The sequence below is a fragment of the Leopardus geoffroyi genome, chromosome C1 (assembly GCF_018350155.1).
Source record: "Leopardus geoffroyi isolate Oge1 chromosome C1, O.geoffroyi_Oge1_pat1.0, whole genome shotgun sequence".
NCBI lineage: Eukaryota > Metazoa > Chordata > Mammalia > Carnivora > Felidae > Leopardus > Leopardus geoffroyi.
In genome coordinates, this window is record NC_059328.1 from 192395352 (window position 1) to 192421002 (window position 25651).

The window sequence follows — 25651 nt, forward strand, 5'->3', positions numbered from 1 at the left end:
CTCTCTTTTTCTCTCCAGATTAATTAAGATAATTGACATATAACATAGTGTAAGTTTAAGGTGTATAGTGTGACGATTTGATACACGTATGTATTGTGCATTGATTAACACAGTAAGATTAACACCTCCATCACCTCGCACAGTTACTTCAAAAAAATTTTTTTTAATGTTTATTTATTTCTGAGAGAGACAGAGACAGAATGCGAGTGGGTTAGGGGCAGAGAGAGAGGGAGACACAGAATCTGAAGCAGGCTCCAGGCTCTGAGCTGTCAGCACAGAGACTGATGCAGGGCTCGAACTCACTAGCCGTGAGATCATGACCTGAGCCGAAGTCGGACGCTCAATCGGCCGAGCCACCCAGGTGCCCCTCACATAGTTACTTTTTATGATTTACTCTCTTAGCAACTTTCAAGTATATAATACAGCATTGTTAAACTATAGTCATCATGCTTTACGTTAGATCCCCAAAACGTATTCATCTTAAAATTGGAACTTTGTACCCTTTGACCAACATCTTTTCATTTTCCCCAATCCCTAGCCTTTGGCAACCACCATTCTACTCTCTGTTTCTATGAGTTCAGCTTTTTTAGATTCCACATGAATGAGATTATACAATATTTGTCTTTCTCTGCCTGACTTATTTCACTTAGTGTAGCGTCCTCAATGTCCGTCAATGTTGATGTGAATGGCAGGGTTTCCTTCTTTGTTATGGTTGAAGAATATTCTATATGTATATATACCACATTTTCTTCATCCGTTTACATGCCTATGGATACCTAAATTGAATCTATGTCTTGGCTATTGTGAATAATGTTACAATGAATATGGGGGTGTAGGTATCTCTTCAAGATAGTGATTTCACTTCCTTCAGATATAAACCTAGAAGCTGAGTTGCTGGATTACCTGGTAAATCCAATTTTAATTTTTTAGGAAACTACATACTATTTTCCATTTTGTCTGTATCCCTCCAACAAGTGTACAAGGGTTCCGATTTCTCCACATCTTCACCAACACTTGTTATCTCTTGTTTTTTTTTTTTTTTTTGATAATAGCTTTTCTAACAGGTGTGAAGCAATATCTTATTGTATTGATTTGCATCTTCCTGATGATGGGCATTAGTGATGTTGAACATGTTTTTATGTACTTGTTGGCCATTTGTATGTCTCTCACCATTGAATGTAATGTTACCTGTGGGCTTGTCATATGTGGACTTTATTACATTGAGGTACATTATTTCTAAAGCGACTTTGTTGAGAGTTTTTTTAATCAAAAAAAGATATTTCTATGATGAATGGATGTTAAATTTTGTCAAATGCTTTTTCTGCCTCTGTTGTGAAGTTGGGTGCTAACTGCACTCTGTCTCCCCTACAAGGAGGTGTTTCTTTCCATGCTGGGCTGGCCAGGCTTGAGAAAGTCATGACAGGGGTAATGAGAAACTCTTTCCTACTGGCTTCAGTCAATTTTTCCTTATTTTTGGGCTCCACCCAGGTGCTGTAATGCCTCACCTGGAATCTATTTTCATGCATGGATAGTTATTCCAATTGGTGTTGCTGGTAGGAGACAAGTACTAGAAATTCTTATACTGCCATCCTGCTTGGGCATCTCTGAGTTTCACCATGCCCCATGGTAAAGGTCAATAGAAAACTACAACAACCAATCTAAACAGGAAAACTAATGACTCAGACCCTTCAGGAATGAAGGTTTGGGCCATCCCACTAAGTAAAGAATTACAATCAGATGAAGTGCTGTCTGAAGGCAAAGGAAATACAGAATGGGTTTTGGAAGAAGGTAGTCATAAATACCAGTTACAGGGGCACCTGGGTGACTCCGTTGGTTGCGCATCCAACTCTCGATTTTAGCTCAGGTCATGATGTCACAGTTGTGGGATTGAGCCCCGCATCAGGCTACGTGCTGAGTATGGAGCCTGCATGTGTGTGTGCATGCACTCACTCTCTCAATAAATAAATAAATAAATAAATAAATAAATAAATAAATACCAGTTTTAACCACATGACCAGTTACTGTAACTGCCATGAATATTTCCTCCTTATAAATTGTTTTGATAACAAATGTGTATATTTACATATATGCATGTTTATATTTATAGATATCCACCATATATATATCTATCATATATATTATACATATATATGACATACATCTCAAATGTTTTTGTTTTCTTCCCTCTCTTATTCCTTTATTATGTAACATAGATATATGGAATTTATGTCATAGTATTTATTGTTAAATTTACATCATAGTATTTAAGTTACCAATTTGAGTTATGAATATCAAGGAGAAGAATAAAAGTCACTCAAGGACTTTATGCCCTCTTCTGTGGAAAGAGCTAGTCCATTTTTGTTTGTATGCATGATAGTTATATCATGTTTGGCAGAATTATGACCTTGTTATTGTCTGTATTCTGAGATTAAGTATGGTTTAAGGAGATTTATATGGGTGCCAAGCTGACAAGGGATGGACTTTGTGAATGGTTAATTTTACGTGTCAACTTGACTGGGCCACATGGCCCAGATATTTGGTCAAACATTCTGCTGGATGTGTCTCTGAGAGTTTTTGCATGAGATAAACATTTGAATTGGTAGACTGAGTAAAGCAGATTGCCTCCCTAATGTGAGTGGGCCACATCCAATCAGCTGAAGGCCTGAATAGAACAAAAAGACTGACTCTCTTGTGAATAAGAGGGAACTCCTCCTGCCTATTTGAGCTGAGACATTGATTTTTTTTTTCTGGCCCTTCGACTCAGACTGAAACACTGGCTCATCTTTGGTCCTGAGCCTACTGGTTTTCAAATTGGAACTTACACCATTGGCTATCCTGGTTCTCAGGCCTTCAAAGTCAGGCTAGAACTATATATTGACTTTCATGGTTTTCCACCTGCTGACTAAGATCCTGAGACTTCTCAGCCTCCATGATTGGGTGAGCCAATTCCTTATAATAAATTTCTTTTTTTTTTTTTTTAAATTTTTTTTTTCAACGTTTATTTATTTTTGGGACAGAGAGAGACAGAGCATGAATGGGGGAGGGGCAGAGAGAGAGGGAGACACAGAATCGGAAACAGGCTCCAGGCTCTGAGCCATCAGCCCAGAGCCCGACGCGGGGCTCGAACTCAAGGACCGCGAGATCGTGACCTGGCTGAAGTCGGACGCTTAACCGACTGCGCCACCCAGGCGCCCCCTTATAATAAATTTCTTTACGTGTATGTGTGTGTGTGTGTTTGTCTGTCTGTGTATATATCATATTGGATATATTTTTCTCTAATACAGTGCTTTTTTGAGTACTATGAATTACCAGAGTTCCAAGCCATGAGACTACCTTTAATAAAATAAACTAGAGTTTAGATTTTTAATGTACTCATAACTAATACAGTATATAAATATTACAGTAAAACTATTTGATCAGAATTTATAATTATTAATCTAAGATGATAATTTTGAATTTTGCCATATACCAATAGACATTTTTTTAATGGTTAATCCAATTTTTTTCAAACTTCTAAATCCTGTTTCAAAAATCTTGTTTAGTGTCTACTACTAACTAACTAGTTTGGGGCAAGTTACTTAAATTTTTTAGGACTCACTTTTCCTATCTCTAATATATAATGATACTGAACTAAATATTCTCCAAGGTTCCTTTCCATTACAGTGAGTGATCTGTGGCATTTCAGAATCTTCTGAGGTGAGAAAGAACATGGTGGACTGTATTTTTCAGAGGGCCCAATAAATAGCTGCCTAGTTGTCTCAACAGATTCTGTACAATTTAAAGGAGGGTTGGAGGCTGAAACATCACTCTGTTACTGTTGGAGGACTTCTATTCTCTGTGGGCAGCTCAATCCCAGTAGAAGAGAAAGGGAAGTTGATCTGAGTATGCCCAGCTCAGATTATTCTTTTCAATTTTACTCATCAGATAAATCTCATCTGTACCTCAGAGGTGGAGATAGTAAAGGGACAGAGAGAAGCTAGGAGTAGAATGTAATAGACTTCCAATATGCTTTGGAAAGAAGCATAGAGAATGGAAGAATAATTTCTCACTAACAATATGTCAGAGCAGAAGGTATAAACTGGGAGATTAAAATAGGTAACCATGTGTTAGATTACAGAGGCACTTGAAACCAAAGACAATAGAGAGTCTCTGTAGGTACCTGAGAAGGAGCAAGGTGAAAACTAAACACAATTTAAAGAAAAGCATACCCAGTGATAAATTAAGAAAAAAAAATTGGAGAGCAAAGAGGGATTGGATGGATTAGAAAGGAAAGAGGTGATAAAGGCTTAGGCATTTTGTTTTTGAAGGACATATTCCAAGAACAGAAGGGAGATACACGAAACAGGGTTATTCTGTCTTGATCTGAAGGACAGAGTTCATATGATCTAGAATGGAAGTTATGCCACTATGGTCTTTGGTTCAGTGTAAGAAAGAGTTCAGGATTAGAACTATTGAAATGTGTGTTGGGCTACAGTCAAGTTTTTTTTTGCAGAGCAAGAGGAATGGTTGTGAGCCAAGTGTGGCTCACTTTCACGTTGTCTTTGAGTTCAGGAGGTATTTTTATTTTATTTATTTATTTAATTTAATTTAATTTAATTATTTAATTTTTCTTTTAAAACTTTTTTAAAGTTTTTTGTATTACTTTTATTTTAGTTAGTTAATATACAGTGCAATATTGGTTTCAGAAGTAGCATTCAGTGATTCGTCACTTACATACAACACCCAGGGCTCATCACAAGTACCCTCCTTAATACCCTAGCCCATCTCCCACCATTTTAAAACATTTGAATAAGTAGTTAATATTTAATCTCTTTTAAAAGTCACCAAAAGTCTGGATTTCCAATTCCTCTTGAAAAATTAGAAGATCTAGCAGCAAAGGGCCCATTTAACTGAAGCTCACAACTGGATAGAGCTGTGTAGAGACTGCCCCATGTAGACAAGGCGCCTATTCCCTTTTGGCTACAGTCCCAACAACTTGTTCTTCTTTTTTTTCCTTTTCTTTTCTTTATTTATTTTGGGGGGGGGAGAGATAAGGAGGGAAAGACAGAGCTCATGCATGCAGGGGAGGGGCAGAGAGAGGGAGAGAGAATGAATTCCAAGCAGGCTCTGCACTGTCAGTGCAGAGCCCTATGCAGGGCTCGAACTCGCGAGCCGTGAGATCATGACCTGAGCCGATCCAAGAGTCCGACACTTAACCGACTGAGCTACCCAGGTGCCCCCCCCACCACTCCTAATTGCATGATACCTTCACTTTTTTCATTACCTGTCTGGTCCTTCTAGACATTTGGCTTTTCTATTCCTGTTATAGATGGAATCTCTGTTCTGAGAGGGAGGATGAATTTAATGACTTTTGACCCATAACTTCTTTGATACCATGATTTCTTCTATTTTTCTCTAACTTTATTTTATTTTAAATATGACCAGCTTCCTTCTGTTGTGCTACTTTCATTACCCAAATTTTCAATATTCTGGTAATATTTCCTTTTGCTTTGGAACAACCATGTGAACTTTCCATCTGCAATAAACAAAAATGGCCAGCAGAATCTGCAGATAGGCTTGATCCCAGGCAAAATGAGTATGTGGCCAAATTTGTTAGAGGCATTGCTTTTCCCTCTCCCATCCCAGTACTCCCTCATTGAAAATGGAGGCTCCCTTGTTATAGGCGCATTCCCTCCCTAATCGTTGCTTAACGAAGCCCCACAGCACTCTGCATGGTTCCTGGTTGACCTATTGGACTGTTTAGCATATCTTAATTTCTGAGAAATTATTCCAAAGCCATGACAGAAAAGCTATATACTCCATAGTCACCCTAAGGAATACTGATCACAAGGGATTAGATAAGTGAGAAAATGATTCTAGAAAAGCTAGGGAGAGATGCAAGGACAGTGAGGGGACAGAAGCAATGGGAAGCTAGATGGCCAAGGGAGCAGTGGTAGGGCAGGGGAGGGACTGGCAGTGGGGGGATAGAGCAAAGTGTGGGTGCATAGCAGAGTGGGCATAGGTTGAACTTCTTCAAGTAGAGATCATAACTACTGTTGTTACCTTTATGTATCCTGGTACTGGACTGGAGGTGGTTCCTTTTGTGTTTCCCTCACCTGGTTGACTGAGCATGGCTTGCATCTCATTTCTTTATAGTGATTGACAGAGAGCCAATAAAATAGATGAACACTTGGTATGATGATAAAAGGAAAAGAAACCCTAGGTACTAAGGAATATATATATTAATAATAACAAAACCCTTACAATATAATATGTATATGCAGTGCTCTACCCCATACGGTGGCTTTTCGCTCACAAACATCGCCCCATTTCTCAGAAGAGTCCCAGAAAATGAAATGAAATACGCGTCCTTGGGTACCACCAAACTACGGCTGATGATTTGTCCCAAGGCTCATGCTATAGTAAAGCATCGTTGTCTTCCATGAGATAAATATTAAATATCAGAGACATAAACCAAACCTGTTACTTCCATATGATAATTTATATCAACCAGCAAACATTTAACTAACTGTAAGTTCCAAAATATGATCATTGGCAAGTTTGCAGTATGTTAGAATTTATCAAACACTTTCCTAGATACCACTTTTTAAATTCCTCATAAGGCTGAAACATGACCTTTGATTCTTCAGCCTTGAGTTGCATGTTCCTCCCACTGCACAGTTGTGCCTTCTGCTGTTCCCAGCAGTTCCTGAGTTTTGCAAAAGTACGTTTCCCATACGCTGTTCAGTAAGGCAGATCAACACCAAATGTGTTGTGTATCCCCAAAAGAATAATGTTGTAATTGAGGATTGCCTTCTTGACTTAGAACGTGAAATACCAGGGTCAGTAAATCAAAGATTAACTACCAGTATTTCTCTTTAAAAGACAATAAAATGGAAATGAATGTGTATACATTTTGATTGCACAGGGCTCAGATATATCATAAAGTTGATACAAAGACCAGAACGGGGGCGCCTGGGTGGCCCAGTTGGCTGAGCATCTGATTATTGATTTCGGCTCAGGTCATGATCTCGCCGTTCATGGGTTTGAGTCCCGTGTTGGGCTCCATGCTTGCAGCACAGAGCTTGCTTGGGATTCTCTCTCTCTCTCCCCCATTTGTGCTCTCTCTCTCTCTCTCTCTCAAAAGAAATGAATAAACTTGAAAAAAAGAAGACCATAGCAATCCTAGCTCTACTATATTATAAATATGCCCCATCTAAACAAATACATTGGGTAAAATAGCCATCAATTACATGTGCAAGAAGCCCTATGTATTTAACGTTAACAGTATAAAATATTCAATGATACTGTCTTAAGTTCTACATGAAACCATCCTTTAAGAAACCACCACTTGTGTAGTTTTAGTTTAGTAGCAAAGATGAATGAGGCATACTTACACTAAAAATTATTCATTATTTATCTGACATTCAAATTTAACTGAATGTCTTGTATTTTCATTTGCTACATCTGGCAATGTAAGCCAGAAAGTTCAGGCCTTTGTTTGTTTATAAGTTTTTTATTTTTTATTTTCTTAAAATGTTTATTTATTTTTGAGAGAGAGAGAGGGGGGGTGCACAAGTGGGGGAGGGGGAAGAGAGAGAGGGAGACACAGAATCCAAAGAAGGCTACAGGCTCTGAGCTGTCAGCACAGAGCCCCACGTGGGGCTCGAACTCACGAACCGTGAGATCATGATCTGAGCCGAAGCCGGACGCTTAACCAACTGAGCCACCTGGGTGTCCCTGTTTACAAGTTTTTTAAAAGTTTATTTATTTATTTTGAGAGAGGGGGAGAAAGAGAGAGAGAGACAGAGAGAGACAGAGAGAGAGAAAGTGCATACATGTGTATGCGTGAGCAGGGGAGGGGTAGAGAGAGGGAGAGAGAGAATCCCCCAGTTGAGCAGGGCTCAGACTCATGAACAATGAGATCATGACCTGAGCCGAAACCAAGAGTTGGAAGCTTAACTGACTGAGCTATCCAGGCACTCCAATAAGTTTTTCATTTTAATTCCAGTATAGTCAACATACAGTGTTATACTAGTTTCAGGAGTACAATATAGTCATTCAACAATTCTACACATTACTCAGCGCTTATCATAAGAAGTGTAGTCTTTAATGTTTATTTATTTACTTTTTTGAGGCAGAACATGAGCGGGGGAGGGGCAGAGAGACAGAGAGACACAGCATCTGAAACAGACTCCAGGCTCCGAGCTGTCAGCACAGAGCCCCACACGAGGCTTGAACTCACGAACCGTGAGATCATGACATGAGCCGAAGTTGGACCCTTAGCCACCTGAGCCACCCAGGTACCCCGACAAGTGTACTCTTTAATTCTCTTCACTCTATTTCACCCATGCTCCCACCGAACTCCCCTCTGGTAACCACCAGTTTGTTCTCTATAGTTAAGAGTCTGTTTCTTGGTTTGTATCTCTTTTCTTACCTTGCTTATTTGTTTTTCTTCTTAAATGCCACATATAATTGCAATCATATGGTATTTGTCTTTCTCTGACTGATTTATTTTGCTTAGCATTATACCCTCTAGCTCCGTCCATGTTGTTGCAACTGGCAAGGTTTCATTCTTTTTTTATGGCTGATTAGTATTCCATTGTATGTACACACACCACCTCTTTAAAAAAAATTGTTTTTAACATTTATTCATTTTTGAAAGGCAGAGAGACAGAGCGTGAATGGAGGAGGGGCAGAGAGAGAGGGAGACACAGAAACCGAAGGAGGCTCCAGGCTCTGAGCTGTCAGCACAGAGCCCGACGCGGGGCTCGAACTCACAGACCGCAAGATCATGACCTGAGCCGAAGTCGGACGCCCAACTGACTGAGCCTCCCAGGCGCCCCCACCACATCTTCTTTATTCATTTATCTGTTGATAGACGCTTGGGCTGCTTCCATAGTTTGGCTATTGTAAATAATGCTGCAATAAATATACAGATGCATATATCTGTTTGAATTAGTGTTTTTGTATTTTGGGGGTAAATACCTAGTAGTGTGATTGCTGAATTGTAGAGAAGTTCTGTTTTTAACTTTTTGAGGAAATTCCATGCTGTCTTCCACAGTGGCTGCACCAGTTTACATTCCCACCAATAGTGCACGAGGTTTCCTTTTCCTCCACATCCTCATGAACACTTATTGTTCCTTGTATTTTTCATTTCAGCCATTCTGACAAGTGTGAGGTGATATCTCACTGTGGTTTTGATTTGAATTTCCCTGATGATGAGTGATGCTGAGCATCTTTTCATGGGTTTTTCGGCCATGTGTATGTCTTCTTTGAAGGTATGTCTGTTCATGTCTTCTACCCATTTTTTATTGGATTATTTGTTGAGTGTTGAGTTGGGTCAGTTCTTTGTGTATTTTGAATACTAACCCTTTATCAGATATGTAATTTGCAAATATCTTCTCCCATTCGGTAGGGTGCTGTTTAGGTTGGTTGATTATATTTTTTTTTGCTGTACAGAAGCTTTTTATTTCGAGGTAGTCCAAGCGGTTTATTTTTGCTATTATTTCCCTTGCCTCAGGAGACATATGTAGAAAGAAGTTTTTATGGCCAATGTTAGAGAATTTTCTGCCTGTGCTCTCTTCTAAGATGTTTATTGTTTCAGGCCTCACATTTAATATATTCTGAGTTTATTTTTGTGTATGGTGTAAGAAAGTGGTCCAGTTTTATTCTTTTGCATTTAGCTATCCAGTTTTCCCAACACCATTTGTTGAAGAGACTTTTTCCCATTGCATAGTCTTGCCTTTGTCAAAGACTAATTGACCATATAATTGCAAGTTTGTTCCTGGGTCTTCTGTTCTGCTCTATTGATCTATATGTCTATTTTTGTGCCATATACTGTTTTGATTACAACAGCTGTTTTGATTACAACAGCTTTGTTATATAACCTGAAGTCTGGAATTGTGATACCTTGAGTTTTATTTTTCTCTTTCAGCATTGCTTTGGCTATTTGGGGTCCTTTGTGGTTTCATACAAATTTTAGGTTAGTTGGTCCTAGTTCTGTGAAAAATGGTTTTGGTATTTTAATAGGAGTGCATTAAATCTGTAGATTGCTCTGGGTAGTGTAGACATTTAACAATATTTATTCTTCCAACCCATGACATGGAACGTCTTTGCATTTCTTTGTGTCATCTTCAATTACTTTTATCAATGTTTTCTAGTTTTCAGAGCACAGGTTGTTTACCTCTTTGGTTAAGCTTATTCCTAGGTATTTTAATATTTTTGGTGCAACTATAGCTGGGATTGTTTTCTTAATTTCTCTTTCTGCTGCTTCATTATTAGTGTTTAGAGATGCAACATATTTCTGCACATTGATTTTGTATCCTATGACTTTATCGAATTTGTATGTCAGTTCTATTTTTTGTTGGAGTCTTTAGGGTTTTCCTCATACAGTATCATGTTATCTGCAAACAGTGAAAGTTTTACTCCCTCCTTACCAATTTGGATGTCTTTTATTTCTTTTTCTTGTCTGGTTACTGTGGCCAGCACTTACAGACCTATACTGAATAAGAGTGGTGAGAGTGGACTTCTTGGTCTTGTTTCTGACCTTAGGGGAGAGGCTCTCAGTGGTTCCCCATTGAGTATGATGTTGGCTGTGGACTTTTCATATAAGGCTTTTATTATGTTGAGGTACATTCCCTCTAACTCTATTTTGTTAAGGGTTTTTTTTTATCATGAGTGGATGTTGTACTTTGTCAAGTGCTTTTTCTGCACCTATTGAAATGATTATATGGTTTTTCTCCTTTCTCTTATTGATGTGATGTATCACATTTATTGATTTGTGAATACTGAACCACCCTTGCATCCCAGCAATAAATCTCACTTAATTGTAGTGAATGGTTTTTCAAAGTATTGTTGGATTTGGTTTGCTAGCATTTTGTTGAAAACTTTTGCATCTCTGTTCATCAGTGATACTGGCCTGTAGTTCTCTCTCTCTCTCTCTCTCTCTCTCTCTCTCTCTCTCTCTTTTTTTTTTTTTGTGGTGCCTTTATCTGGTTTTGCTATCAGGGTAATGTTGGTCTTCATAGAGGAAGTTTTCCTTCCTCTTCTGTGTTTTGGAATAGTTTGAGAAAAATAAGTATTAACTCTTCTTTAAATGTTTGGTAGAATTTTCCTGAAAAGCTGTGTGGTCTTGGACTTTGTTTGCTGGGAGTTCTTTGATTACTAATTTAATTTCATTGCTGGTAATTGATCTGTTCAAATTCTCTATTTCTTCCTGCTTCAGTTTGGGTAAGTTATATGTATCTAGGAATTTATCCATTTCTTCTAGGTTGTCCAATTTGTTGGCATATAATTTTTCATAATATTCTCTTACAATTGCTCATATTTTTGTGATGTTGGTTGTTATTCCTCCTCTTTCATTAGTGATTTTGTTTATTTGAGTCTTTCCTCTTTTTTTTTTTTTAAGTGGTCAGGCCTTTATATCCCTCCCTAAACCAGTTCAATGTGGATCACCCATGGAATGGTGTGATCTTAGGCATGCCTGGGAGTGGTATTACTCTCTGACATTGAAGCAATCCCTAAAGGGGCTGACATCTGAGAGTGTCTGCTGATACAAGTCCCATCAGCTAGGGCAACAAACCTTTTTTGAGGGACATTCTGGGCATCACAGCTCCATGTTAATTATACTATCTTTTTGCTATTTTTTTTAAGGTAAGCTCTGTGCTTAACATGAGGCTTGAACTCATAACCCCGAGATCGAGAGTCACATGCTCTACCAACTGAGCCACTCAGGTGTCCCTATTTTTGTTGTTTTTAATGTTTCCCTACAGTAACCAGAAATAATAAAAAATCATTTAATTAACTTTAGTACAACAATTAAAGTGAAGATTATTTTTTTCAAAACCAGTCTCTGCAATATTCAAATACTGCATACAAAAGTAAATGTGTAAGAATGGTCATTGTTCTTTTCTTTCATTATTGTCTATTTATTAATAAGGACTAGGGGGGCCATACATATGAGTTTTTCTAAGACATTTTTGGCTTACATGTCCTCTTTTGGCTTAAATATTAATAACACCCGTTTCACTGTCAAAAGTTCCTCAGTTTGGAAAAGAAATTCTTTTGTTGTCCTTATTAGGATCCTCTTAGTGCTTCTCATGGCCAATGGGCATTATTTTCAACTTCTGTACAATGAGAAACGATATTGTTGAGCTTTATAACCCCATAGAGGGACCCACTCTCTTTTTCTAGTTTCAGTTTAAGAAAAGTTCTTATAAGGCAAGGATCTCCCCTCTCCTTTTCTTTTTAATTTTTTTTAATGTTTATTTATTATTGAGAAACAGAGACAGAGCGCAAGCAGGGGAGGGGCAGAGAGAAGGGGAGACACAGAATCCAAAGCAGGCTCCAGGCTCTGAGCTGTCAGCACAGAGCCGGACGTGGGGCTCAAACTCACAAACCACGAGATCATGACCTGAGCCGAAGTCAGACGCTTAACCGACTGAGCCACCCAGGCGCTCCTCCCCACTCCTTTTCAACATCATACTGGATTCTAGCTAATGCAATAACACAAGAAAAGGAAATAAAAGGTATACAGATAGGAAAGGAAGAAGTAAAATCGTGTTTCTTCACAGGTGATATCATCTATGTAGAAAATACAAAAGCATCAACAACAACAAAAGTCCTGGAACTGATTAGCAATTATAGCAAAGTTGCAGGACACAAGGTTAATATACAAAAGTTAACTGCTTTCTTATATACCAGCAATAACAAGTGGAATTTGAAATTAAAAACACAATACCATTTATATTAGAATTCCCAAAAGTAAAATACTTAGGTATAAATCTAGCAAAATATGCAAGATCTATATGAAGAAAACTACAAGACTCTGATGAACAAAATAAAAGATATTTCATGTTTATGGATAAGAAGATTTAATATTGTCAAGATGTCAGTTCTTTCCAACTTGATCTATAGATTTGATGCAATCCCAATCAAAACCTCAGCAGGTTATTTTGTGGATATTGACAAAGGTACAATCCATGAAAGAAATAATTGATAAGCTGGACTTCATTAAAATTAAAAATTTATGCTCTGCAAAAAACAATGTCAAGAGAATAAAAAGACAAGCCATAGATGGGAGAAAATATTTGCAAAAGACACATTTGAGAAAGGACTGTTATACCAAATATACAAAGAACTCTTAAAGCTCAACAATAAAAGGGGTACCTTGGTGGTTCGATTGGCTAAGTGTCCAGCTCTTGGTTTTGGCTCAGATCATGATCTCATGGTTCATGAGTGTAAGCCCTGCTTTGGCCTCTGCGCTGATGGCATGGAGCTTGCTTGGGATTCTTTGTCTCCCTCTCTTTCTGCCCCTCCTCCTCTCTCTCTCTCTTTCTCTCTCTCTCTCAAAAATAAATAAATAAACACTAAAAAAAGCTCAACAATAGAAAAAACAACTGAATTTAAAAATGGGCCAATGACATGAACAAATATCTTGCCAAAGAACATACACAGATAGAAATAAGTGTATGAAAAGATGCTCCATGCCATATGTCATCAGGGAAATGCAAATTAAAACAACAATGATACCATTATATATCTATTAGAATGGCCAAAAATCTACAACACTGATAGCACCAAATGCTGGCAAGGATGTGGGACAACAGAAGTTCTTATATATTGAGATGGGAATGCAAAACGGAACATTCACTTTGGAAGACAGTTTAGTGGTTTCATATAAAACTAATCATATTCTTACCATATGATCAGCAAGCGTTCTTCTTGGTATTTACTCAAAGGAATTGAAAACTTATGTTCACACAAAAGCCTGCACACAGATGTTTATAGCAGCTTTATTCATAATTGCCAGAACTTCAAAGCAACCATGATGTACTTCAATAGGAAAATGACTAAATCAACAGTGGTGTTTCCAGACAATGGAATATTATACAACCTAAAAATACATGAGCTATCAAACTATGAAAAAATGTGAAGGAACTGTAAAATTACTACTAAGTGAAAGAAGCCAGTCTGAAAAGGCTACATAATTCCAAATATATGTCATTCTGGAAAAGGCAAAAATATGGAGACGTAAAAAGTTTAGTAGTTGTCCAGAGCTGGGGGAAGAAGGGTAAATACGCAAAGCATAGAGGATAGTTGGGGCAGTAAAAATACTCTGTATGATACCATAATGACGGATGTATGTCATACATTTGTCCGTATCCATAGAATGTACAACAACCAAGAGTGATAGTTATGTAAACTATGGGCTTTTGGTGATAATGTGTCAGTACAGGTTCATCAGTTGTAATGAATGTACCGCTGGTAGGGGATGTGATAACGGAGGAGGCAGGGAGTATACGGGAAATTGCTGTACCTTGCCTTCAACTTTGCTGCAAACCTTAAACTGTTCTAAAAAAAGTCTTAAGAAAATTTCAAGTAAGGACTTGATTGGCCATAGTGAGTCCGTCAAATGTGCCTGGAAGATCAAACAGTGTGAGTGGTCCATCTTAGGTCACGTACCTGATTCTAAATGAACAAACTATGGCTGGATTTGGAGAGGAACTCGGGGAGCAAGACCATGGATTATAGACCTAATCATGGGGACCTATTTCTTAGAACATTTTCAGAAGTGGGGAGATACCTGAGTAGGGGAGGTTCCCCAAGAAGGGTCCACTACAAATTAATTTAACACAATGTGTGGTGCTACTTGTTTCTTGCACAAAATCTATCACTCAAATTTCAGATGCTACCCCTTCATGAACATATTTTAGGATTTGGATGGTTATGCTCACCTTATCTACCCTGGTCATGATTTTAAATTATTATTTTTTAAAGTTTATTTATTTCTGAGAGAGAAACAGGGCATGAGCTGGAGAGAGGCAGAGAAAGAGGGAGACACAGAATCTTGAAGCACGCTCCAGGTTCCAGGCTCCGGCTCTCAGCACAGAGCCCCACGCAAGGCTTGACTCACAAATGGTGAGATCATGACCTGAGCGGGAAGTTGGTCGCTTAAGAGACTGAGCCGCCCAGGCGCCCCATATACTGTTCATGATTTTAAAGTCTTTGAAAATATCCTCTCTCATTATTTATCTTGCCAGATGGTATGGTTCCTATCTTTTTAGGTGTTTTCATCTGGCAGCAGCTTGGTCATTTAAAATGCCTTTTCCTGGATCATGTTTAATTTCTTTATAGGACTTGTATGTCATAGTTTGGTGTGTCATATTTTCTGTTTGATTATCAGTATTGTTTTGCTGTCATTTTTAGATAAAGTTGTTTTATTCAGGAGGCAGTCAATTCCACAGTCTGTTTCCCACGTTGGAGTTGAAAGGGTGTGTGTGTGTGTGTGTGCGTGTTATTGCCAGCTGCAATTTGGACAATAAACCATGGGTGCAGTGATGTTTGAAGGTGGGATGTATAGCTATTTAGATATATAAATAGTTTAGGTTACTCATTTCAAAACTTACTTGTTGATAATAAAATTCTTTTATTAGTTTTTTTGGCCATGTCACACAGCCTCAGAAAATTTGTTTATAGTTTATCTCAGTTCACCCAAACATTTTATTACATGGAAAAACTTACTGTGTTCTGCAGGATAGGGCATTTTAGCATGCAATATACCCCTCAGATAATTTATCAGAATAGCAAGTAAAAAGTCTTAAAACTTGTCTCTGGAGAATCCTCAAGTTTCTCTTTTCCTTCTGGAGAAGTGACTTTCTGTGTCGATCATTTGTTCTCTGTCCCTCAGCCACGTCTGTATCCACAATATGAATAGTCTAATCCCATGACAAGCTAACAGAGATAATCTAGCTGGCTCAGCTTTAATTTATGTGCTGCAGTATAGGAAATGACAAAAGGTGAGCAAAAGCATATTATATGATCTAAGGAGCTCTATAAATGTTAGCTGTTCTTTTTGCCTTAGAAGAACAGAATAAAAATATATAATGACTACTGATCAAGCTTTAAGCTTTCATAGTTATGTCTTTAGAAATCTCAACACGTTAATATGTTGGCAAAATATAATATTAATACTTAAAAGGGTAGATTAATAAATGTTGCTAATTATAGTGTTGATCAGATTAAACTAAATCTAATGGGTGATGGTGTGGTTAATTTAAAATACAGAAAAAATTAAATTCTCTAGTAAGTGAGGTTCTTGGCCCTCTCTTATGGAGTGGTACTTCAATGTAAGAAACAAATATCTGCACCATAATTGGTTTTGTTTTGGAATTATACAAATAATTGTATAGAATGGCTGCATTCAGAATTCTCTAGTAAGGAGTTAGGAACATAATTCTGAACAGTTCTGTGTATGGATCAATATGTCGGTGGTTTTAAACAGACAAAATACAATTTTAAATTGTATTTATAGCCAAGTGCCATGATTTAAAAATATTATAGATCCTTTCAAGAGACAGTTTCAGGTATTTTGTTTTGGGGCGGTGGTCAAGTAGATTTTGCTTCCTTAGAGTCAGGCAAACATGGCTCCTGACCCAACTCTGCTTCTTAGTGGTCACATGACCGTGGACATTTCTTCACTTCTCGAAGTCGCAGTTCCCTCCTCAGTCAAACTGGGGGCAATAATAGTAGCTCCTTGGGCACCTGGGTGGGTCAGTCAGTCAAGTGACTGACTCTTGATTTTGGCTGGAGTCATGGTCTCATGGTTTGAGCCCTCATCGGGCTCTGCACCGACGTCGTGGAACCCATTTGGGATTCTCTCTCTCTCTGCCTCTCGCTCTATGTCCCACCCCTGTTTCTCTCAAAATAAATAAATAAACTTTAAAAAATGTTAAAAAAAAAAGTAGTTCCTTCTTAGAATTGCCTGAAATTAAATGAGGTGTCTAGATAAAGGGCTTAACTCAGTATCTGGCACACAGTAGGTGCCGTATAAACAATTCCTCTTCTCCCTCCTCCTTCTCCTTGTTATTGTTTTGTTTTTATTATTTCTTGTGTTCTCTTCTGTTTCTCACCGAATTGGGGACTATCTAAAACAGGATTTAAGAAGCTACAGTTGTCGAATTCTGAAGATATACTGAAGGTAGTACAAGAAAATTCACTAGATGAGAAAATTATCCCTTGGAAATATCTGAGACACAAAAGACTAGAGAGGTAGGAGAACAATAGCTATTGTATTTGGACGGATTCCCTCCGAGGTTGCATGGGGCCTCCCCCACAGTACTTTTCGTTCATGTTGGACAACTTCCAGTGCTGCGATGCGCGGCTCCTTTATGCAGCCAGACTATGGGACTGGGTGTAGAGGGACTGGTCCTATTGGGACCGAGACTTCAGAGCCACAACTTTCTTTGTGTTTACAAAGCAATGCCATATGGGAGATCGGAAATGGATTACACTGTAGACTGACCAGGATTTTTGCAAGTCAATTTTTTTTTTAAACAAACCATGTAGAAAGCATGATAGGAAGTACTGGAAAGCCTGGAAAAAGAAAACCTGAATCCAGTCCCAGCTCTGCCACAGATTGATGTGACCTTGAACAACAAGCTTAAACTCTGCTCCTTTGCTTCCACGATTGTACAATAATGACTTTGAATTCCTAGATGATCTCAAAGGTAATTTCTGACTCAAATGTTTTCTAATTCTATATTTTCTTAAGTCCTGTGGCAATTATACTAAACTGTGTTTTGTTTTTTTTTGTTTTTTTTTTTTGTATCATTCCTGGTTCAAGGTTAACTTGTGAAAAGAGCAGGCATGGGGAAAAAGACCTCAGGAACAGAACAGGACTTGAATTCAGGGTTCCAATTCCAGTTATGATATCAAGCAGCTGTATGATCTTGGGAAATCCATTGGCCCATTGCATTTAACCCTAGCTGCACATTCAATTAATCTGGGAGGATATTAAAAACACTGATGTTGGATCCCACTCTCGAAGATTCTAAATTGTCAGGCATTGATAAGTTGTTAAAGCTCTCTAGGTAATTGGATGTGCAGCCAGGGTAGAGAATCATTGCAAAATCAGTGAGCCTTAGTGTCCTCACATCATAAGATAGAGCTTCTAAAAACATGGTAGTATTTGCTCTCTCCATGTCACAGAATTGAGGATCAAATAAAATAAAACAGATAAAACTACTTTGTGATGTGTAAATGCACGGTAATTATTAAAGCAGACATTATTAAAGGGCTTAGCTATTGTTATTATGCAAATGTTAGGGATTATCATAGGTATATTAATTCTGTTGCTGGAGTTCTAATCTTTTCCGATAAAATTCAATTGCTGTCTCTAAAACTAGTTGAGGTCCCCCCACCTCCCACCCAATCCTATGTGGCAATTTCCTTCTGCAGAAATTCCTAGTGTTGCTCTGGGACCTGGTGAAGGCTTAATGATTATGTGTTGACTCAGATTATTCTTATTAACCACAATTCCTCTAAGCGTTGCATAGCATATATCATCACCACCAATCACTACGACATGCTGCTTTATCCCTTTGTGCTACAGCTTGTAAATGCTTTAAACTGTGGGTAAACTAGCCTAATGTGTGTGCCATGGGGAAAAAAATTAAACTGTGTTTCAAATGTATCTTATTCTGTCAGGAAGTCTTAATTATCCTTCCTATAACATAATATTGTTAATATAACAATTGTTGTATTGTTATAAACTTAATTATAGTTTTTTCTTATTTTAAAAATTTTATTGGAGAGAGGAAGAGAGAGTGAGAGAGCATGCACCAGCGAGGGAGGGGCAGAGGGAGAGAGAGAATCTTAAGCAGGCCCCCCGCTCAGCACAGAGCCCAATTTGGGGGTCTGATCTCACGATCCTGGGATCATGACCTGAGCCGAAATCAAGAGTTGGATGCTCAGTCGACTGAGCCACCCAGGCACCCCCTTAGTTTTAGGTTTTAAGAGGGGTCACCTTTCTTTAGATATTTTCACACTTCGGCAGTTTGATACATTTTTGTGTGTTCAACTATTCCCCTAGAAATGTCTGTGGCCATTGCAGTTTTGATAGTAAATTTCTTTTCCCAGAAAAATAATACTGTTGGAACACTGTTGGAATAAGTCACATCTTGACTTCTGGAATTGTTCCACTGTGATCTATTCTTCAGAACGAGCACAGGTGTATTTAACATAGACTTGTAGACTGATTTTTCATGAACTTGAAGGTTGCCTGAGATGTTGGGTGTGGCCCTGTGTCAGGAGAACATACTTGTTGCCTCACAGCCTCTTAGGACTGAGTTTTGGGGAATGCAGGCAGATCACTGATGGCAACAAGCTCCAGGAAGGGCTGCCACTGAGCGTTACTCCATCCCCTCAGCTGTCATGGCTGTAGCATTTATTCAGCATCTGTCTGCTCAGCAGAAAATACACCTTGGCAAAACAAAAGAAAAGTCTGGGATCTTTCAGTATCTGTGCTTTTTTGGGAAATGGTTTCTGACATTCCCCTCCATTGTCTAAGTTTGGGAATTATCTCTAAAACAGAACAATGCTGCTTTCCTTAAGAATCCCTTCAAGTGATGCATGTGAATTAAGAATGAAGCAACTACACGGGGCGCCTGGGTGGCTCAGTCGGTTAAGCGTCTGACTTCGGCTCGGGTCATGATCTCGCGGTTCATGGGTTTTAGCCCCACGTCGGGGCTGTGCTGACAGCTCAGAGCCTGGAGCCCACTTCAGATTCTGTGTCTCCCTCTTTCTCTCTCTGCCCCCTCCCTGCTCACGTTCTGTCTGTCTCTCTCTCTCTGAAATAAACATTAGAAAAAAAGTTGAAAAAAAGAATTAAGCAACTATATTGTTAATTAAATGGATAGTTAAATTTCAGTGAGAAGTGGCTTTGTTTGGAGTTAGAGTCATGTAGAGCATTGCATATGCTTTTCTGCTCACAAGCATAGGAGATAGTGCAGTTGATGAAAAATGTTAACCTTAAGATAGATATATATACACACATATAGTTAAAAATGGTAAGTTGACAAACTAGGCCTGTAGGCTGCATGCTTTTTACATTTTTAAAAGGGTTGTAAAAAAAAAAAAAAAAAGGAATATGCGTCAGAGACCATATGGCACACAAGGCCTAAACTATTTACTATCTGGCCCTTTATAGAAACTGTTTGCTGACCCTTGAACCACGTGCAAAGCACCAATAATAGATCTCACTCCTTTTTTTTTCCACTTTCCCCAAGAAGCACACTGTCTTCTTTCTTTGGTGATATTAATTGCCACTCACAAACTCAGTCTTCACAGACATTCTAAAAAGAGGGGGAGAAACCTCCCTGAGCGGAATCTGTACCGGATCTGCCCCCAGCCAGCTCTCTTGACACTGAGCCCAGCCACCCTTGGCCCTTGTTTGTGCTGTTGCTGTCACTCTGCAGACCGCTCGCCGACATCATTGCCATCCACTGGTTTGCTGCATGCCTTCTTTGACCTTGGCTTTTTGGCCAAATCGTTCTTCCATTCTAATTATACTTGCGCATCTGCTCTGTTACATCACCCTCCTTTTTTGCCAGCTTTCACCCACCAAGGCCCCTTTCCTGTGATGCCTTTATCTCCCTTCTCCCCCAGAGTCTCAGTGCGCTAGAGGGAGAGGCCTTCCAAATCTAATATTTCTACCCTTACTTTTACGTGGTCTTGTCCAGGCCCAGTTTTCTCGCTGGTTATAAAGTGGGTCCAGTTCTGCCCCCTGTAAAGAGAGGACTTCCAGTGTCTTCCAGAACCAGACCAACTGAACCACTTACGTGAGCAGTATGGCTGCTCTTTCTGGACACGGGTCGCACATCCCCTTATTTGCGTTCACTTGGTGTCCATATCACTCGGTTAATTTCCTTCCCAAGGATCTTCTGGTCTCCTGCCTTCACCTACGACTGCAGCAGATTTCCATGCCTGTCACTTTGACCAGGCCACTCCAATGGTCCCTGATGTCCTTGGAATGCAGCACACATATCTAACCAGAGCTATCACAGCACTCAGACTTCTCATACATCCCTTTCTACATTCTAATCCAGCTTGCTGAATGCTTCCCTCTTCTGCCTGTGATTGGCTGTCTACTCAGCACACATTTATTGAGTGCTGACTCCATTCCAGGTACTATTGTAGGCTCTGGGCATCGGAGATGACCAGGATGCAGCCTAGTTCAGTATTTTTTCGAGAGGGGAAAGGTGACAGCACAAACATGAATATAGAGCAAAGCACCAGGTGGTGATTAACGAAGTATTAAATATCACGAGAGCACAGATAATATTTGGAACTAAACTGCATAACCATAAATATTCTAAACTATCTGATAAGAATATTTCCAAACTAACAAATTATCCACTTAAAGAATATTTAATTCTGGGTGGGGAGGGTACCTGGGTGGCTCAGTTGCTTAGGCGTCCAACTCTTGATTTCAGCTCAGGTCATGATCTCACAGTTGTGAGATCCAGCCCTGCATTGGGCTCTGTGCTGGGTACAGAGCCTGCTTAAGATTCTTTCTACCTCTCCCTTTGCCCCTCCCCCAACTCATACGCATGTGTGTGCACACGGGCGCTCTCTCCCCCCTCCCCTCAAAAAAAATTTTTTTTTGATTCAGTTTTTAACCTTCACTAAAATATATGGTTTAAGGAACAAACTTCTGGTAAGTTTTTCTGAGTGATTTACTCCTTCTGTAACTCACTATCTCATTTGCCTCCAGCCATGCCTGTAAACATTAAAGTTCTGCAAATAAATGCAGTCTTTTTTTTTTTTTTCAACGTTTTATTTTATTTTTGGGACAGAGAGAGACAGAGCATGAACGGGGGAGGGGCAGAGAGAGAGGGAGACACAGAATCGGAAACAGGCTCCAGGCTCCGAGCCATCAGCCCAGAGCCTGACGCGGGGCTCGAACTCCCGGACCGGGAGATCGTGACCTGGCTGAAGTCGGACGCTTAACCGACTGCGCCACCCAGGCGCCCCTGCAGTCTTTTGATTATAGTGTAAAAGACAACTTCCTATAAACACTCCTGCTCCTTATTAGAAACTGAAATGAGTCCTCATTCTGTTCCTTGAGTGCATGGAATGGTGGCTTAAACTGGTGGATGTTCACTTGGTCCAGGTTGACAGATAGCTTTATTTACTGGAATAGACTTTTTTTTGCCCTTTATTATTATTTTTTAATATGAAATTTAATGTCAAATTGGTTTCCATACAACACCCAGTGCTCACACCAACAGGTGCCCTCCTCAATTCCCATCACCCACCCTCCCCACCCTCCCACCCTCCATCGACCCTCAGTTTATTCTCAGTTTTTAAGAGTCTCTTATGGTTGGGCTTCCTCCCTTTCTAACTTTTTTTTTTCCTTCCCCTCCCCCATGGTCTTCTGTCAAGTTTCTCAGGATCCACATAGGAGTGAAAACATATGGTATCTGTCTTTCTCTGTATGACTTATTTCACTTAGCATAACACTCTCCAGTTCCATCCCTGTTGCTACAAATGGCCAGATTTCATTCTTTCTCATTGCCAAGTAGTATTCCATTGGATACTGGAACTACTGGAGATACTGGATTGTGGATATATAAACCACATCTTCTTTATCCATTCATCAGCTGATGGACATTTAGGCTCTTTCCATCATTTGGCTATTGTTGAAAGTGCTGCTATAAACATTGGGGTACAAGTGCTCCTATGCATCAGCACTCCTGTATCCCTTGGGTCAATTCCTAGCAGTGCCATTGCTGGGTCATAGGGTAGATCTATTTTTAATTTTTTGAGGAAACTCCACACTGTTTTCCAGAGTGGCTGCACCGGTTTGCATTCCCACCAGCAGTGCAAGAGGGTGGAACAGGCTTTGAGACATTGTCACTAATTGCAGGAGAGTCCTTTCAAATAACTGCATCTTTGCGTCTTTCATTTCCTTCTTTTTTCTCATTCCTTGTACACCTCCTTCCTCCCAAGCCCTTTTTCAAGATAATAGCATTATATCAAATATAAGTTGGGAAAACTTAGCCAGGATATGCCTGTCTTGGGACACCCTCAAGAACACTGACCTACAAGTAGGAACTACAGGGAGGGAGAAGTGTTCATCAGCTTGCTCCAGTGTGACTCCTGCTATAGTGCACCACACATTTTTGTTTATTCATTGATGACATATTTTCTGAGTGCCTTCTTGGTGCCACAAACACCATACTAGGTTCTAGGGACAATACTGAGCCAAAGGGATCATTACTGCTGCCCTCATTTGGGGGAAACCAGCAACAGTTACAAGTTTACATTAATACATGTGTGATAATAAGTTAGTATCTTAGTTATGATATAGAGAGGATGAGCTAATATTAGTGTTTAACCCCGTAACAGCTCTGTGATCTCTGGTCTCTGTTTTATCTGTCTGCCTTCCTCCCTCCTTCCATCTCTTTCCCCACTCCCTACCTCTTCCTTCTTTGTTAAATGGGGGTTGTTGGGGTGGAAAAATTCTCCTGTATATTTCGAAGGTTCTTCTGGCCGGTCTAAGAGTTAAACTGACACAAGACAGATTAAAGGAGAAAAATAAAATTTAATTTCATACATATGAGAACTCTACATACATGAGAGTTCTCAAAACAGAAAGGTGAGCTGAGATATATACACTATCCTGGGCTGAGGAATGGGATAGGCGCTGGGGGTTCCAAAGGAGAGAAGGTCAGTGCACCTGGCAATAAGAATAAGCACATGTTTGGTAATTAGATGTTTGCATTGCTGTATGGGGGTCACTCAGATAAATGTTATCCTTGGTAGTAACTCTTATTCTGAGAAAGATCCAGTTAAGGGAGGGGCAAAATTTTCTCTTGAGCCCACGGGGTTTCCATTGCCTTCAGCTCTAAATAATCCACATGCCAAAGTGGCACATTTGGGGAAGCCTTTTTCTGAACCTCTTTAGGGTGGAGAATATGGCCAACAACACTAAACCCTATCATCACTATGGTGCTTTCTACTCGTATTTTTTTCTTTTAGTTTTGGAACTCTGGATCCCCCGCAGTGGATGTTATAATCTCCATTTTAACTAATAATGGAGTAAGAGAACATTGTTATCACTCACTGCCATTGGATGGATGAATAAAGGAAAGCTTGCATTGTGGGGCTTTGGGGGCAGAAATATGTCACAGGCCCTAAATGGAAACAAACCATAGGATTTAGTGGCTGCTAACCTACCTAACTCAGGGACTCTGGATTTACATTTTTTTACAGCAGCAAGAGAAAAATCGCCCCCTTACTCTGAAGAAGTCAGGGCTGGATCTCAAAATCTGTGGTGTGTCCTCCCCAGAGCAAGTCCACCCATATGGCTGACGAACGATGGATTTCCCAAAATAGCTGCCACACACTTGGTTTCTAAGTCTTCCCAGATACACCCAGTCACGCTTTCTGAACTTTTGAGCAAACACCTTTCCGGGTTCTTCAGCTTTCGGAAAAGCCCCTACGCATAGGCACAGGGGACAGAGGCCCGGGAGTGGGGGTGGGGCGGAGGGGGAGCGCCCCAGCTCTGGGGATTCCTGCGCAGGAGTCTGGCTCGTTGCGAGGCCTCCTGGCTCAGCGCGCCCACCAGCCCTCACCAGCCTGCAACGAGCAAACGTGCTTCGCAGTCCTCTTTTCACCGGCTAAGAGCCAGCTGAATGAGGAGCAGCGCTATTTTTACCTCTCCGGCCGCAATCCTTTATATTAATTTGCAGGAAGGAAATAAATAAAGGATTAGGAAGGAAATGCTTGGCCTTAGGGTCTCCCGGAGGAGGGGGTTGGAATAGGAGGGGGGAGTATTTAAGATCTGGGGTGGTGGGAGAGGCAGGTAGATTTCTCTGGTTGATTGTTTCTCCCAAATCATCTTTGTCTCTGGCCTGGAAACCGCGGTACGCTTCTTTCTTCCCCTCTGGCTAATCTCTTATTGCCAGCCACCCCCCTCTCCCGCCCCCACCTCTGAAGATGCCACCGTCACCTCTGATGCTGCCTGGGATGCTGCATCACTCTGCTGCTTTTTTTCCTCTCTCCCTTTTCCTCCACGATAAAGCATGCGCAGTGCGTCCTGTGCCAGGCAATAGCAACGGCATCCGTATCGGCATCAGCATCAGCATCAGGACCCGAAGGCGCGCTCGGGCGCGCTCTCGAGGGCGGGGCGCACGCCCGCGCCGCGCGCCCCCGCGCCGCTCGCTCTCACGCGCCGTCTCAGCATCCTCAGCCCCAGCAGCAGCCCCCGCAGTTGCTGGAGCGGCCGCGCCCGCCGCAGGGAGGGAGGAGCATCTGGGGAGGCTCCAAGTTGGCGGAGCGACTAGGACCCCCGGACTCTTCAGCGGCCGCCCGGGAGGGGCTGAGAGGCGAGCAGGGGAGGGGGCGCCGCCCAGCCCCTAGTCCCGAGCCCCGAGCCCCAGCCCCCTGCCCGCGGCGGCACCATGCGCGCTGAGCCGGCGTGACCGGCTCCGCCCGCAGCCTCCCCGCAGCCCAGCCCGGCGCTCTCGCTGGCCACACCGAGCGGCGCCCGGGAGCTATGAGCCATGAAGCCGCCCGGCAGCAGCTCCCGGCGGCCGCCCCTGGCGGGCTACAGCCTTCCCCGAGCCTCCGGGGGCCCCCGCGGCGGCCCCGCCGGCCCGGCGCCTGCCCGCGCCCTGGCCCGCGCGCCGCCCTGCCGCCTGCTCCTCGTCCTTCTCCTGCTGCCTCCACTCGCCACCTCGTCCCGGCCCCGTGCCTGGGGGGCTGCTGCACCCAGCGGTGGGTATGGCCCCGGTGCCCTTTGCATTGCCTTGCCTGCGGGGCCCTGCAGAGGAAAGCGAAGGGCACGCGGGTCCGTGCGCTCCGGACACGTCCCGGGCCCGGC

The 25651-nt window shown here is 41.0% G+C and overlaps 1 protein-coding gene and 1 non-coding gene across 6 annotated transcripts in view; one reads left to right on the forward strand and one right to left on the reverse strand.

The window, feature by feature from the left end:
- Positions 1-11644: 11644 nt before the first annotated feature.
- Positions 11645-11717, reverse strand: TRNAE-CUC. Its single transcript has one exon. It is a non-coding gene; the product is annotated as a tRNA-Glu (tRNA).
- A 13257-nt stretch (positions 11718-24974) lies between these two features.
- ADAM23 (ADAM metallopeptidase domain 23) overlaps positions 24975-25651 on the forward strand; it is a 189894-nt gene continuing 189217 nt past the window's right edge. Inside the window, exon 1 of one of the 5 annotated variants that reach the window (XM_045480942.1) lies at positions 24975-25545. In XM_045480942.1, the coding sequence (XP_045336898.1) occupies positions 25332-25545 (214 nt within the window). In that variant the 5' untranslated portion in view covers positions 24975-25331. The remainder of the gene's footprint in view (positions 25546-25651) is intronic. The other 4 variants (XM_045480941.1, XM_045480945.1, XM_045480946.1 and 1 more) reach the window with 4 other exon arrangements.